Here is a 14,864-nt window from a genome sequence, read left to right as displayed (position 1 = left end):
TCAGGGGCGAAGGGCGGCCACTCACGGCCGAGGCGGCGCGCAAGCGGTTCGAAGCGCTCGTGCGCGAGGTCGGCGATGACGCGCGCTGGGCCGTATGCGTGGAGCAGATTGCGCGGCTGGCGGGCCTGGTCGGGCGCGACGCCATCGCGGGCATGGAGGCGAAGCGGCTGGTCAGGGTTTGGGAGGAGCAGAACGAAGAAGATCGGATCGAGCGGAAGAGGGTGGAGAGGAAGAGGCGCCAGGAGAAGGCGTTGAAAATGATGATGGTCGGAATGGGCCGGAGGGGCATGGGCATGGCGCGCGCGGCTGGTGATGAGAGCTTGAAGATTAAGAAGAAGGAGGATGTGGTCGTGAATGAGGTGGAGAAGGAGAGGAGAGAGAGGAAAGAGGCTGAGAAGAGAGAGAAGGAGAGGGAGAAGACTTGCAAGGCGAAGGGGAAGGGCAAGGTGAAGATCCACATGCCCTGGAAATGATGTGGTGGATGTGACTCCTCAACGAACGGAATGGGTGAACTGAGGGGTCAACATCGGATCGCGACTTCATATCAGCTGTTGAGATCTGACGGGTTGTTGTGGTTCGGTAGGTTGCTGGCTGCTATGAGCAGGAAAATCTGTGTTGGATACCTTGCAACTTTGGTCAGGCAAACGGACACAGTCAATCTGTTTTGATGTCAGCATCTGAACATGCGAGAGGATGTGTGAAGTGCTTATATCAAACAGACATTCCTCCAGAACTCAATCAGTTTTCTGTGGTGGTCCAGAGATATGTCAGCCAATTAAGTGTCCATCTGCTTGCAAGCCGCTGAAGGAAACAGAACAAAGGATTTCCCGATATGTATCGCCTGAGAGTGTACAACCACGTCAACGCCTAACCTAAGCCGTAGCCCTCTATGCCGCAGCGCTCCCACCATTTTGCCATTCATCACTCCGAATCTTTACCAACAAACGCTTTCACCCTCAAGACACGACAGCTACCTCGCCTTCACAGCCGCCAGCTCGGCGCCATTCCTCACCACGCCAACCACCGCGCCCGTCTGCACCGTCTCGTTTCCGCCGCCACTCAGCCTGTACTCGACCTCGCTCAAGCCCTCCATCCACAAGACGCGCGTCTGCGGCGGGACGTCGAGCTGGGCGAGCCGCTCGCTCAGCGCCGACAAGATGTCGGCCAGGGCGAGGCCCTTGTTGGCCTTGAGCTGGTGGACGGCCTGCAGACAGCTGCGGACGTTACGCGTCTCGAGCAGCGTGCGCAGGATGAAGTCAATGTCCTGCGGGTGCGGCGCCGCGATGCAATCGTAGATGGTAGCCTCGGTGATGGTGTCGCGGGGCGGGGAGGTCGAGTTGGCAGCCTTGGTGCCCGGGGCACGAAGCGGCGTGCTGCTGGCATGGCAGGCCTGCAGGACGTTGAGGGCGCGACGCATGTCGCCCTTGCTCAGCGCGACGAGGCTGTCGACGGCGTCGGGCGTGATCTGCACGTCCTCCTGCTCGACGACTTGGTCGACGAGGCGCCGGATGTCGGGCGCCTTGAGCGGCGAGAAGCGGAAGCGCGTGCACCGCGACAGCAGCGCCGGCGACAGCTTGTGCGTGTAGTTTGCGATGATGCAGAAGCGCGTGTTGGCCGTGTACTTCTCCATGATGCGCCGCAGCGCCATTTGCGCGGCCGACGTCATGGCGTCGGCTTCGTCGAGGATGATGAGCTTGAACGATGCCAGCGCCGAGCTGCCCGCCGACGGCGCTGTGCTGAAGATTTGCCGTGTGCTGGAGAAGGTCTTGATTTGTTCACTACGCCCGCGTTAGTCGATCGGAGGAGAGAACGAGGTGAGGTGGGCGGCTGTTTTTACCGCACAACGTCAATGCCGCGGTCGTCACTGGCATTGAGCTCCAGCACCATCTGCCTCATGTTTTTGTTTCCATAGATGCGCCGTGCCAGCGCAAGCACGGTGGACGTCTTTCCCGTACCCGGCGGCCCGTAGAGCAGGAGATGCGGCAGTCGGTTCGAGTCGATAAATTTGCTGATGGTCGCGAGAATGTCTTGATGTCCGGAGACGTCGTCGAGAGTGTCAGGACGGTACTTTTCTACCCTTCAAAGAGTCAGAACACTGGCTGGACTGGGGATGGAGGGCGCTCACCAAGGCAGCGTGTCTTCGGCTTCGACGGGCAGATTTGCGGCGCTCCTCTTGCCCTTGGAGCTTGCGTTTGCAGAGCTGAATTCGATGCCGCTCATCGAGGGCTTGTCGATATCCATCTCGTCATCTTCGTAGTCGGACATTTTGGCGAATTGCGGGTGGGGATGGAAGCAGAGGGTGTGCAGCGAAGATGCGGACGCGTGGTGGGGAGACGCGACGAGGACGAGCGCGTAAATTGGGTGCAAACAAGACAAACGCGGACGTCAGCCCTACCGCTTGGCGACTTCCCTCGCTGACCTCACGCCCGTGCTGCTCCATCTCCCCCAGAGATACCCCGTGCCCCGTCACTCCTCCTCAACAACGCCAACATGCCTGTAAGTCTTGTCCTCGGATGTCTGTAAGCTACAGCTAACCCTCGCTCCAGGCCTACCACTCTGTCTTTCTCGATGAGCCCAACCAGCACATAATAGGTACGCCGCAGCCCCCGGAAGCTCCCCGCAGGCGCCATCGAGCTCCAGCCTCCACCATCTGCGCCTTTCCGCCAAACACACAATGCCCACCACCTTCAAGCCTCAATTGACAAAGCCCAGGCAACTTTGCCTTGCTGCCCCTCCGCACACGGACGCGGGGACCCGCCATGCAGCTGCCCCCTCTTCCCGCCGACGTCACCGAGCTCACCGTTGATGCCTCGCACGAGTCGTACGATCCTGTCGACGAAATCCTCGCCCTGTTCCGCGCGAACACCTTCTTCCGCAACTTCGAGATCAAGGGCCCCGCCGACCGTGTCTTGATTTATGGCATTCTGTTTGTGAGCGAGGCGTTGGGCAAGATCAAGCCGGGCTCGACGAGGAGAGATGCTGAGAAGGTGCGTTGGAACTCCCTGTTGGATTTGTGGTGGACACATTACTGTGTGGAAGCTCTCAGGCCTACGGTCTTGTCGTTTGGAGAAGCATTGGCTGATTGACGAGTCAAACAGGCGGTCCTGAACTTGGCCCTCGACAACAACTTCGCTATCCCCGGAGACGCGAGTTTCCCGCTCAACCAGGCGTTTGAGCCACCTGCCACCCGGCAAGATGCCGAGGTCCTCCGCCAGTACATTTCGCAGATGCGTCAGGAGATTGCTGTGAGGTTGCTGAATCGGGTGTTTGGCGAGGAGGCTGCGCCTAGCAAGTTCTGGCTCAGCTTCACGAAGAGGAAGTTCATGAACAAGGCCTTGTAGATTGGTTGGTCTAGAGATGGGGACTTCTTCGGCGATTTGGAACCATGCGGTGTGGTAAGCAGCAGGCGACTGCGATGGCGGGCGTGCTCGCCCACCGAAAGCGCTTTGAGACGCAGTGCTAGCCCTTTTCATTACATTTTCAATGTCAAGCCTTTCAAGACCTTGGAGAGAACCAGTCATTAGCTGGTGGTCCATTTTCTCCATGTTTCTATTGTACATGTTGTTTCTCCTTCAATGTCACGCGCCCCCCTTCTCCCCCTTCCCCCTGAAGGGACTTTTGATATGCCCAAATCCCCAAGAACACTTCCCAGGTGGAACCTTGAGTCACCTTACATATACACATGTCATAGGCCTCCTCCGATATCCCATTCCCACTTGCACATGCGTCGATGTTTTAAGGCTGGCGTGCTCTGCCAATACTACGTCGATATCAGCAGCTGTCTCGTAGACAGTCACGCGTATGCACGGACCATGGCGAGTACTTATGATACTCGCAGGCCCTACCCTCTTCCACCCTCTTCATCATCGACCGGATTGAGTGTTTCTTGATTACTCGACTCGTCCATAGATTCAAGATTTCTAGAATAATGGACCGCTTAAGTTTGACCCGGCAAGTGGCGCAAAGCTCAACCAACCTGAGCAGAGACCAACATCTGACGCAGGATAGGCTCGAGTCCACCACCTCGCATTGCGAGACTCGGAAGGCTCTGAAGTTCCCTTCTACACCGTCCAGGTGTGGAACTTGGCCTGCTTTGGCAAGCTCGCTGCCATGGCCGACATGAGATAGACATCGCCAAGCAGTCATGAGCTATCCTGGTCCCCAAGACTTTCTGATTGCGCCGCTGCCCTCGCCCCAGTTTTCGTTGCCGGCCGCCATACTTTGACCGATCTTTGGCTCGCATGCGCTGTTCTCCCAGCAGCAGCAGCAGCCGTCGGAGTGCGGCAGCGACGAGGACGGCGGCGTCGCCTTGCCGGTGGAGAAGGAGGAGGATGAGGAGGATGGGGGCGTCCCGTTGGATCCCCATGACTATGTGGAGTGAGGGGTGGCGTGGGGGGAGCATTCGGGGGTGGGGGTGGTGGTGAGGCGCGCGGGAGAAGCATTCCAGAGCGTTGTAAGTGTTTGATGATGCCCAGGACACGGCATGGTATAGCATGAGGTGGAGAAATGTTTGATTTCTGATTCATAGCTAGACGGCTCAAAACTTCAAAAGTGAAAAGGAATTCGGGAGAATTGAGCAACTATCCATCAGGTAATCAGAGACAATAAGCTAAGAGTCAGATTGTTGGGCGAATATTGTAGAATTGAATCAGCGGGCAGGGGATCTGGAAACTGTGAGAAGCAAGTAAGTAAGCAAAAGGGTGAGACGCATCACAGAGCACTTTCTCCTCCTTCTCTGCGACAGCAGCAAAGCCCCCATTACATCAGCAAACGCGTGGACGCGCATCGATTAAGCAAGCAAGCGAGCGAGCCTGTTGTTTTCAAAAACGCGCAAACGCGGGGGGCAGCGGCACGGGACGACGGCACCAGCTACCCAGCTACCGGTAGCGCAAGCGCATCCTCTTAGCCGCAGGATCGCGCAAGCTATCGTGAACCACCTTGACCGACTCGACCAACTGCTCCTGATGCGGCTGCGCCTCGTCGAGATCGTCGTTCACGTCGATGATGGCGCCGTTTTCTTTGTCGTCATGGTCAAAGTCAAATGAGCGCTGCCGCTTGCCTGATGGAGAAGCCGCTGCTTCATCGTTACTGCTGGAGCTGCTGTCAGTTTGACGGCCGTGGAGAAAGGCAAAAGTGAAGCCGTTGTCGTCGTGTGGGGGTGCGAAGTAGCGCGGTGGTGTCATGATTGAGATTGGCTGGCGGGACTGCTGCAGGTTCAGGGGCGATTCATACAGGGTCGTTGGGGGCGCGGAGTTCGGCTTGCTGGGCTCTGATGTGACGCTGTTAAGCATGTAAAAGGGAGGCGGAAGGTATGGAGTCGAGTCTTCCAGGAAGACTTGAAAACGCGCATTGGACGGACTGAGCGGCGGGCGAGTATGCTGCTCAACATGCGTCGAGTCTTGTGAGACAGACGCGTTGAACCTGGCTACTGACGGCGAGGCACGCGTGCCAAGTTGGATAGGTCCTCCCGCAAGGATAGCGTCTGTCTCTAGATTAACCTGGGCGGCAGGGATGCTAGCCGATGAAGCTTGATTGCTGGATCGAGGGGGATCGTCCTGTGTCACTGAGGCGGCATCATATGATGGTTCCAGAACCTTGGTTGCGGCGTGCGTGGGCGTCGTCTCCTCTTGGATGGTGCTCAGCCCTCCTTTGCGGGATGCCTCTGTGAAGCTAGCACCTTTCGACGTTGGCGGGGAAGTGATGCGTGATTTGGAGAAGAACTGTGATCGACGAAGCTCCATCTTTGGGCGTGGTGATCCGATGTATTCCATGATCTTGAAGATCTTTTGACGCGGCTTCCAGTCTTTGATGGCGTGCTGATACAATGTTTCGTGGTCCTCTGCATGTGCCTTGTTGGTAAACCATGGATGTGCAAGTGCGTCTTTGACCGTCATTCTTGCATTTTCGTCAATCACCAAGACCTTCTTGATAAAGTCTTTGGCACGAGAGCCAACGTGCTTCCAATCTGGGTGTTCGTCTAAGACTGCAAGATTTACGTTTCTGGCCATGTCCAGGATCACTCGGTTGGGATACTGTTGAAACTCCGGGTGCGTACGGTCAACGTAAAAGACATCCCCGCTGATGAGAGCACTGGCAATGCACCCAATTGACCACATATCGATGGCTTTGCCCCAGTATCCTTTCCCTGGACTCATCTTGTGGGGCAGGCTAACTTCACTGTCTGGTATTAGTCTGCCGTCACAAGAATAGAGAATGGCCTTGAACGTACGGGGCCGCGAATTCGGCAGTTCCAACCAAGGAAAAGAGTCTCTGTCGGGCATGTGTGCCATTTTGGTCTGTCGCTGGCTCCGTGCAAATCTTCCTTGCACTGCCAAAATCGGTCAGGATAACGCGGTAACGACCTTTTGTAGACGTCAAGAGTATATTGTCGGGCTTGATGTCGCGATGAACAATGTTCCGATCATGGAGATACTCAAGACCCTTCAAAACTTGACGGAGTATGACTGCTGCTTCAACGGTGGGTATCCCAAAATCGCCTCTTTTCGTAATGAAGGAAAAGAGGTCGCCGCCGGTGATGAGCTCTTGGAAAATGTAGCTGCGAACAAATTAGAGCGGCTCGAACAGGTGCGTCGATAGAAAACTTACATTCCATTGATGCTGAAAAAGACCTTCTCAAGCCGAACAATGTTTGGCTATCTCCTGTCAGCGACAGCGCGACGATGCTGAGAGCGGGAACATACGTGATCGAGATTCTTGAGCACTCTACATTCTCGGAAAAGCCCCTCCAGACAGGCGCTTTTGGTCTTGGCTTTGGCGCCGTTTGCTCTGGACTGAGAAGTCGAAGGGGGGGCGACCGGAGTCTTTCCGCCTTCCAACTCGAGGTCTGTCAAGTCAATCACTTTGCAGGCTTGCTGTTGTTGAGTGCTTCGATGTATCGCAACATAGACGCTGCCATGGCCACCGGAACCAAGAGTCCGATTCGTTACATGATACCTATCCTCGATCGTCTTGGCTGCTTAGTATGAGACAATGAATTCCTTGGAGTTAGTTCACCTTCATGTCAGCTGCATGGATCGGACTCGGCTTGTCGCGCTGGTCTCCAAATCTTTTCATGATATGGTCTGAGACATGATAGCGAAGGACAATGCGCGGCGCGGGCCAGAGCTCGTCGCCGTGCTCGAGCAGGGTTGACTTTATTTTCTGGCCCATCAAAACGCCGTGAGCATCGTCATGCGGACAGTCTTTCCTGTTGATCCTCTGCAAGAAGGTGCCATTTGATGAGATGTCTTGGGCGTAGACCAAAGGAGCAATGCTGTCGTCATATAGCACGGTGTGAATTTTGACATGTCGTTTGGAAATGGTGGCGCTGACGCCAGGAGATTCAGAGAGATTGCATTTCCTGTGAAGATGTTTAATCAAAGTCGAATCACGCAACAGATCAGTGTACCCTTTGGTAGAAGCTCTGCCTAGGTGGAAATCTTCATTGGCGTTTACTGGTATGGAGGTAAAGAAAACTAGAGCGAGTAAGCGCGAGCAGAGAAGCGCAGACCCTGACCTCTGGACAAACGTGAGTCTCTGCTGTCATAGTCATATTCTGCGTCACGAAATTCCAAGGACCCGATTTGATGCGCGTGATGCAAGCCCATGTTCACGGTGGACGAAGGTGGTGTGGTGTTGGAGTGGGTTTCCGTTGCAGCAGTCGGGGAAAATGTCACTGGCTGGCCGGGGAGGAGAGAGAAGAGGGCAGCGGGTGCGTCAGGCCTACGTCGCCGGGCTAGCGGGGCTTAGTCATTGACGCTAACCCGATTAGAGCTAGGCTCGCTTAAGCAACACACAAGTAAGTTGCTCCGCAGCCCGCAACCATCTTCTTTCCTCACCATCCTTCCTCATCTCGACAACCAGGTTCGTTGATTCTCAAGCGCTTTTGCTCGTCGGAGCTCGCGTGTGGCAAGCTTCTGCTGCTTGCTCGCTGCAATTCCCTCGCCAATGCGTGTTCCTTGATCGCCGCAAGCTAATTCCACCCAGTTCTTCTAGTTATCGAAGATGAGAGCGAAGTGGAGGAAGAAGCGCGTTCGTCGCCTCAAGCGTAAGCGCAGAAAGATGAGGGCCCGCAGGTAAGCTCACACTCAATTGTTTGAAGCTATGGAGGTTCTTGCTCACAAGTTTACCAGCAAATAAACGTCTCGTCCCCTCGACACTGTCAACCCCACATCCTACACCGGCGACGTCTTGACGACTTAGCGGCTACTCCAAAAATCACACGCCTGTCTTGACGAGCTTTCGATGCTCCCGGCATTACGTCATCCCTCGACAAACGCGGCACGCTCTGCCCTGGCGCTCAATGCCACGCGGGTGATGGTGGAGGATTCTGGGGCAACCTGGTTGAAATCTTCGAGGAAAACCGGCGTTTGCTGTTCGGCAGACTCACTCTCTAACACCGGCCTTTCAGCCTTTGAGACCCGTCTAGCCTTTGCTGATTAGGAACGAATACATGACCTGATCCGCACCACGCTCCCGATGCCTCGCTCGTGAAAGACTGCTCGTGACCCCCTGCCACATTCGGAACATTGTCACGCCCAGCTCAAATTGCCATTTTGATTTGGGCCCTCAATGAAATTTTCGTTCCAAGAGCGACACGGTGCGTCAAATTGACTTGGCGGTCGCTTTACCGACGCCCGGCCAGGTCTCATTCCGCACCGACATTGACCTTAGTGAGCTAAATACCTACTTCATCTCTAGACACGAACGTCCTTTCATCTTCTAGGCTCGTTGCCGCGTCTGAGTATGGATGAAAGGTGAAGCCATGAGGTGCTCCAAGACAAAGCTTCAAAACCGCTTCGTTACCGCTCATGTGACACTTCGCAGCCATCATGATGCTGTCATCCACCAAAGGATCCTCTGCCCCGACTATGAAAAGCGCTGGTGGCAAAGCTCCTCTGCTCAATCGAGCGTAAAAGGGCGAAATGCACGGGTCTCGGCGTTGCTCAATTGTGTAGTTAGGCAAAAAGGTGTGGATGCAGAGCTCAATGTTCGGCCTGTCAGTAATGAGGTTTTGCAGAGCAAAGTTGCAAGCTCGTAGATGTCGTAGTGGAGAATGAGACCCTGCAGAGCAAATCTAGGCCGAATCTTGTGGAGATGGAGGGCGGTGACGACAGAGAGATGTGCACCAGCCGACTGTCAACATGGAGTCCATCAGCTATCGAACGTCCAAGCGGACTTGTGGCGTCATACCTCACCGCCTATGAATTTCAAGTCTGCGCCGTAGGTAATTTTGCTTCGCCTTCTGCATCTACGATTCGGCGGCGTCGATGCAATCCTCTGGCCCTGAAGGGTAGGGGTGCTCTGGTGCCAGCCGCACGATACCCAATGCTGACGACAGCAAGGCCGAATTGTCGGCCATCCACCTGAGCAGCTCGTCGTTCCAATCTTCCCCCTGCAGAACCCAGCCACCGCCGTGGAGGTGCATCATGACGCCTTTGACTTGTCCGTCTTCTGGCTTGAAGAGGCGACATGGAATCTCGCGTCCAGCATCGCGCGACGGTATCTTGAAGTCCACACCCGATTCCAGCACAACGACCTTGGGCAACGAGCCTTCGCCATTCCGACGCATTTCTCGATAACGGGCGGCTCTGTTACGGATCCGAGGGTGGTGTGCTTTTGGTACCTCATGCCACGAAGGCGCTGCCTCAGATTTGGCCTCGCATACTTCATTGAGTTCGATTGTCTGTCGGCTGATCGCCTTGGGATCAAACTTGGACGCGTCAAGCGAGGAGACACCCCTGCACATCGCCCTCGGATCCTCTCGAGGAGAATTTATGCAACAGCCATCACTTCCTTGCTTGTGAAGTTACACAGACATTTTGTTGGCGCTTAGCATTGCGTCCACTCGGTTCGGATGTTGACAACACGGGCAATCCGACGTTCACAAACACAAATGCGGGGTCGCTGATGCTCTCGTCATGTTGTCACCTACAACCTCTACTCTAGGTTGAGCATCAAGTCGCCCTGTACCCTTAGCCTCACTGCACACGGTCGACTGGAATTGTCCCCGCTAACCAAAAGTCTGCGAGCCAGGTTTCCGAGCTTCCCTTTCCAGCCACCCCACCAATGGGGGAAAAGCCCAGCGACTGGACGCGTACGCCAATGCAGCTCGAATCCTTTGAAATCATTGGACAAGCATGGCCTCAAATCATGTGAAGATACGTCAACCCACGGTCCGACTGGATTGGTCCAACGTTTCTTTGTTAGGTCCATATCCGCCAGCCAAGCGGATTGCGAAATGCTGGCACAATGCTGTGATGATGTAAAGCGTCACGAGACGACGGGCGCCTCCACGAATCGCGAGGCAAACTTCCCACGCCCGCTTCTCAAAGAGGCAACAAGTCAGGCGTCTCCTCAAGCCTGTTCTCCATTGTTCCAGCGCGCAGACGCGCCAATGTGTTGTGTATTCGTGTTGATTGGGAGCTGACTGGTGTCTGGCATCCTCTCCACCACAGGTCTGCTGATGATTAGGTGTTTTATCTGAGGAGAGCCAAGCAGCCGAGCCATGCAAAGCCTTGGAGACCCCCGCTTTCCCATGGCCTCGCCGTCTCTTGACATCCGGTCCTGGGTTGGCGGAACATGGCGGCCGCCCACGCATGCGGGCGCGCGTGCTGTACCTGCCATGAGGCTACCTACTGACAAAGCTCCCGCTAGGCTATCGTGCTCATGCTTGGACAGTTTGGATACGCTATTTAACTACTAACCTATCCGCAGCCCCCCTCTGCCCGCGTGCGCTGTTCTTGCTTGCACTGCCCGTCTTGAACACGTCGAATCAGCGATCCCCGTCCCGTCAATCAGCTCTCGACCAAGCCCATACTCTCTTCGCAAACCTAGTGAATGGGGATAGAGGACTCTACTCTTGATGTCGAGGAGTCGACTGAACCTCCTTTAGGTGGCTCCTCGAGCAACCTAAACAACACAGAAAAACTCGCCTATCGAGGGCTGAAATCGGACGAGACCGTGGGCATCTCGAGCAAGACCCCAACGCCTGGGCTGTCGTCCATCTCGTCGTTTGAGAGCCTCTGCACCGAGAAGGGCTGCTACGCAGACTCGCACACGGTACCGGCGGCCATCGTTGCCCAGGTCCTTGGCGTCGACCCCAAGTACGGCCTCCGTCCCTGTTCCCCTGCTCGTTCCATCAAGCAATGCCAGCAGAATGACGCTGACTGTGTGCTCATAGACATGGACTCGCTCGTGCCGAGGCCGCATCGCGCCTGCATCGCGATGGGCCTAACAAGGTTGAGGGAACTAAAGGGCTTTCCATGTGGAAAATTCTGTTAAGACAAGTCTCGAACAGTCTGACCTTAGTACGTGCTGAATCGTAAAACCAAGACGGCAGTCCAAGCATTACAATGCGGCATTGAACGGGCGACGAGCGTAATCCTGGGGTCCTCCACCCCCTTCAATGGCAGGGCAGGCCCCCAGTGAAAAGCGCTGTACGCCAATCTCTAACTGGGTTCAGGTTCTCTTCATAGTCATGGGCTTAGGCTTTGGTATTGATGACTACATCGAAGGTGGCGTCGTGACGGCTGTTATTGTGCTCAACGTGGTTGTTGGGTACGGTGCAACTTGCTCCCCCAAGCACTTTGGTGATGCTAATTTTGGCTAGATTCGTCCAAGACTACCATGCCGAGAAGGCCATCATGTCCCTGTACGCTCTGTCCGCCCCCGTGTCCAAAGTAATACGGGATGGCAACGTGGACCAAGTCAAGGCAGAGACGCTGGTCGTTGGCGACATCGTCCAACTCAGTGTGGGCGACATTGTCCCCGCCGACGTGAGACTTGTGGAAGGCATCAACCTTTCCACCGATGAGGCTCTGCTGACAGGCGAGTCGATGCCCGTCTCCAAGAACCCAAGCAAAATCTTCGAGGCCCCTGACATCCCCATCGGAGACCGCATCAACATGGCCTACTCTGCGACCACCGTAACACAAGGTCGGACCACGGGCATTGTGATTGCGACTGGAACCAAGACCGAAATCGGCAAGATTGCAGAAATGCTGCGTAGTGACGGTACTGTCAAAGACCAGAGCCCTCTAAAGCGCAGCTGGACCAAGTTCAAAAATGCGACCATGGTGATTCTCGGCTTGGAAGGCACTCCACTGCAGGTCAAGCTCAGCAAGTTTGCGCTGCTTCTCTTCGCCCTGGCCATCACCCTGGCCATCATTGTCTTTTCCTCGGCCAAGTTCAAGCTGCGCGGCGAAGTCCTGATCTACGGTATTTGCGTCGGCGTGGCTGTGATTCCAGAATCGCTCATTGCCGTTCTTACCATTACTATTGCTGCAGGAACAAAGGCAATGGCAAAAGGAAATGTCATTGTGCGAAAACTAGCCTCGCTCGAGGCCGTAGGCGGCGTCACAAACATTTGCTCGGATAAAACCGGAACCCTTACTCAGGGTAAAATGGTCGCTAGGAAGGCTTGGATACCGGAGACGGGCACTGTTACCGTGCATGATACCAGCAATCCTTTTGATCCGACGAGTGGTTTTGTCCAAATTAATGACGTCGATGTTGGGCTAGCTGAAGACGAAAAGACACCGGAGCCCCTGGATCTGTTCCTCAGGGCGATTGCGCTTTGCAACCTGGCGTCTGTCTTCAAAACTGCACCAGATGACGCGTCCATTAGCACTGCTTCAACGTATGGATCCGACTGGGTCACTGTGGGCGAGCCGACAGAGATTGCCCTCCAGGTTCTCGCTATGCGCTTCAACTCTGGCAAGGCGTCGCTCATGGGAGACTACAATTTGGAGCTCCTGAACGAATACCCTTTCGACTCGAACTTCAAGCGCATGTCTGTCGTCTATGGCGACAAGTCCGACAGTGGCATCCACGTCTACGCAAAAGGCGCGCTCGAAGTCATGCTGCCATGTTTGCGGATGCCAGAAGCTGAAAAGGCCAAGATCAACGCCACGGCAGAGGAAATGGCCGGCCAGGGTCTTCGAGTGCTCTGCGTAGCGCACAAATTCGTCCAGTACCACGAAGAAAACCAAGTCACTGAGCGCTCTTCCGCCGAATCCAATCTCGACTTTGTTGGCCTCGTCGGCATTTATGATCCACCCCGGCCAGAAACAGCTGACGCCGTGCGACGGTGCCAAATGGCAGGCATCACGGTGCACATGCTGACGGGCGACCACATCAAGACGGCAACGGCCATTGCTCACGAAGTCGGCATCTTGAAGTCGTTTGGCTCCAGAGCGGCGGCATCGGCCACAATGGCGGCTGCAGACTTTGACCGGCTTTCCGACGACGAGATTGACGCGCTGGAGACCTTGCCGCTGGTTTTGGCTCGCTGTAGTCCGACGACCAAGGTCCGCATGGTCGAGGCCATGCACCGTCGTAAGGCCTTTTGCGCTATGACAGGCGATGGTGTCAATGACTCTCCTGCTCTGAAGCGCTCTCCTATAGGTATTGCCATGGGCCTCAACGGCTCTGATGTGGCCAAGGAGGCCGCCGATGTTGTGCTGACTGATGACAATTTTGCGTCGATTGTCAAGGCGATTGAAGAAGGACGGAGGCTTTTTGACAATATTCAAAAGGTAGGCCGGTCACTTCCTTCTGTGGTCGCGACTGGAGCTGACCAAGCCGCTGTAGTTCCTCCTCCACCTCCTCATCTCCAACATCTCGCAAGTGATTCTCCTATTGATCGGCCTCGCCTTCAAAGACTCTGGCGGGCACTCCGTGTTTCCGCTCTCGCCGCTCGAAATCCTGTGGGTCAACCTCATCACGTCGTCGTTCCTGGCGCTGGGCCTGGGCGTCGAAGAAGCCCAGCCCGACATCATGTACCGGCCGCCACATTCGCTGCAGGTGGGTGTGTTTACACGCGAGCTCATCGTCGACAAGTTCATCTATGGCTCCTTCATGGGTGGCCTGTGCCTGGCATCCTTCACGTCCGTTGCGTACGGTGCAGGCCACGGCGCCCTCGGCCGCAACTGCAACGTTGGCTACAACGACAGCTGCGACTACGTGTTCCGCGCCCGCGCGACCACTTACGCTACCATTTCGTTCCTGCTGCTTGTCACGGCGTGGGAGGTCAAGCACTTTTCGCGCTCGCTATTCAACCTGCATCCACCGCCAGCAGAGGCCGAAGACAAACGCAACTTTGTCCAGAAGTATCTTTCCATCTTCTCTACCGTTTGGCGCAACCGCTTCCTGTTCTGGGCCGTCGTCGCCGGCTTCGTCATCACGTTCCCCGTCGTGTATATCCCCGTCGTTAACCGCGTCGTGTTCAAGCACAAGGACATTACGTGGGAGTGGGGTATCGTCGTGGCGTGCGTCGTATTTTATCTTGCGGCCGTCGAGAGCTGGAAGGCGATCAAGAGACGCATGGGTTGGGGCAGTGGCAGGTACGGGAAAGCTTTGACGGCTGGCGAGGCCGAGTTGAGAGCTGGGTTGTGAGCTAACCCTGCCGGTGGATGGTTGGGGCCAAATTGCAGAATGCGATCAGCGCAGTAAAGAGACGGTATTTGAAAAAGAAACGAGAAATCAATGAACAGATTGGAGACAAGCCTTGGTCAAGATTGCGAGACTTTGGGAGTTTACGACTAAATTGGAACGCTCGGGATGTGGACAGTCGGTTTCCTTACCTTGTCGCTCGTTTAGCTTTGATTTTGCATTTTTCGACAGCCGTCACTCGTTTGTGGTATTGACATATCAATCAAATCGTAAAGCCTGGCTGGCTGGCTGGCTGGCTGGCTGGTCTTGCCTTGCGAAGACGATGCGGTTTGCTGTCTGTTGGCCAGGCGCTCGGCTTTGCGATGCGGCTTTGTTAGCTCCATGTGCTTGCATCGTAGCCACCACGCCGTCATCTGACTGTTTTGCAGATTCCTCAGGCAAGATTTCGGTGAAGACGCTTCTGACAGAAA

The 14,864-nt window shown here is 55.4% G+C and overlaps 5 protein-coding genes across 5 annotated transcripts; 2 read left to right on the top strand and 3 right to left on the bottom strand.

Annotated features, from left to right (window-relative positions):
- Positions 1-681: 681 nt before the first annotated feature.
- IWZ02DRAFT_84995 (putative DNA replication factor C subunit Rfc3) lies at positions 682-2,333 on the bottom strand. The gene is made up of 3 exons (XM_066771308.1): positions 2,126-2,333; positions 1,838-2,077; positions 682-1,778 (listed from the first exon to the last, which is right to left on the bottom strand). Exons 1-3 carry the CDS (start codon positions 2,263-2,265, stop codon positions 971-973), a joined length of 1,188 nt encoding a protein of 395 aa, XP_066618881.1. The 5' UTR covers positions 2,266-2,333; the 3' UTR covers positions 682-970.
- Positions 2,334-2,418: 85 nt separating this feature from the next.
- Positions 2,419-3,764, top strand: IWZ02DRAFT_84939 (actin-related protein 2/3 complex subunit 3). Its single transcript, XM_066771307.1, has 4 exons — positions 2,419-2,496; positions 2,547-2,592; positions 2,713-2,987; positions 3,099-3,764. Exons 1-4 carry the CDS (start codon positions 2,491-2,493, stop codon positions 3,339-3,341), a joined length of 570 nt encoding a protein of 189 aa, XP_066618880.1. The 5' UTR covers positions 2,419-2,490; the 3' UTR covers positions 3,342-3,764.
- A 730-nt stretch (positions 3,765-4,494) lies between these two features.
- IWZ02DRAFT_502250 (kinase-like domain-containing protein) lies at positions 4,495-7,607 on the bottom strand (the record flags this gene model as incomplete). The annotated part of the gene is made up of 7 exons (XM_066770298.1): positions 4,495-6,177; positions 6,230-6,556; positions 6,607-6,653; positions 6,702-6,968; positions 7,015-7,360; positions 7,409-7,475; positions 7,529-7,607. 7 exons carry the CDS (start codon positions 7,605-7,607, stop codon positions 4,878-4,880), a joined length of 2,433 nt encoding a protein of 810 aa, XP_066618879.1. The 3' UTR covers positions 4,495-4,877.
- A 1,070-nt stretch (positions 7,608-8,677) lies between these two features.
- IWZ02DRAFT_477272 (Alpha/Beta hydrolase protein) lies at positions 8,678-9,748 on the bottom strand (the record flags this gene model as incomplete). Its single annotated transcript, XM_066769048.1, is given in 4 exon segments — positions 8,678-9,033; positions 9,063-9,135; positions 9,193-9,235; positions 9,255-9,748. The coding sequence occupies 4 exon segments, from the start codon at positions 9,746-9,748 to the stop codon at positions 8,678-8,680; spliced, it is 966 nt and encodes a 321-aa protein (XP_066618878.1).
- Positions 9,749-10,720: 972 nt separating this feature from the next.
- IWZ02DRAFT_84756 (potassium/sodium efflux P-type ATPase) lies at positions 10,721-14,557 on the top strand. The gene is made up of 5 exons (XM_066771306.1): positions 10,721-11,105; positions 11,183-11,309; positions 11,465-11,559; positions 11,612-13,538; positions 13,594-14,557. The coding sequence occupies exons 1-5, from the start codon at positions 10,840-10,842 to the stop codon at positions 14,395-14,397; spliced, it is 3,219 nt and encodes a 1,072-aa protein (XP_066618877.1). The 5' UTR covers positions 10,721-10,839; the 3' UTR covers positions 14,398-14,557.
- The last annotated feature ends 307 nt before the right edge of the window (positions 14,558-14,864 follow it).

The sequence above is a fragment of the Phyllosticta citriasiana genome (genome assembly GCF_038021145.1).
Source record: "Phyllosticta citriasiana strain CBS 120426 chromosome Unknown IWZ02scaffold_15, whole genome shotgun sequence".
Taxonomy (NCBI): domain Eukaryota; kingdom Fungi; phylum Ascomycota; class Dothideomycetes; order Botryosphaeriales; family Phyllostictaceae; genus Phyllosticta; species Phyllosticta citriasiana.
The sequence above is the reverse complement of the archived record's forward strand: the minus strand, read 5'-3'. Positions and strand labels throughout refer to the sequence as shown.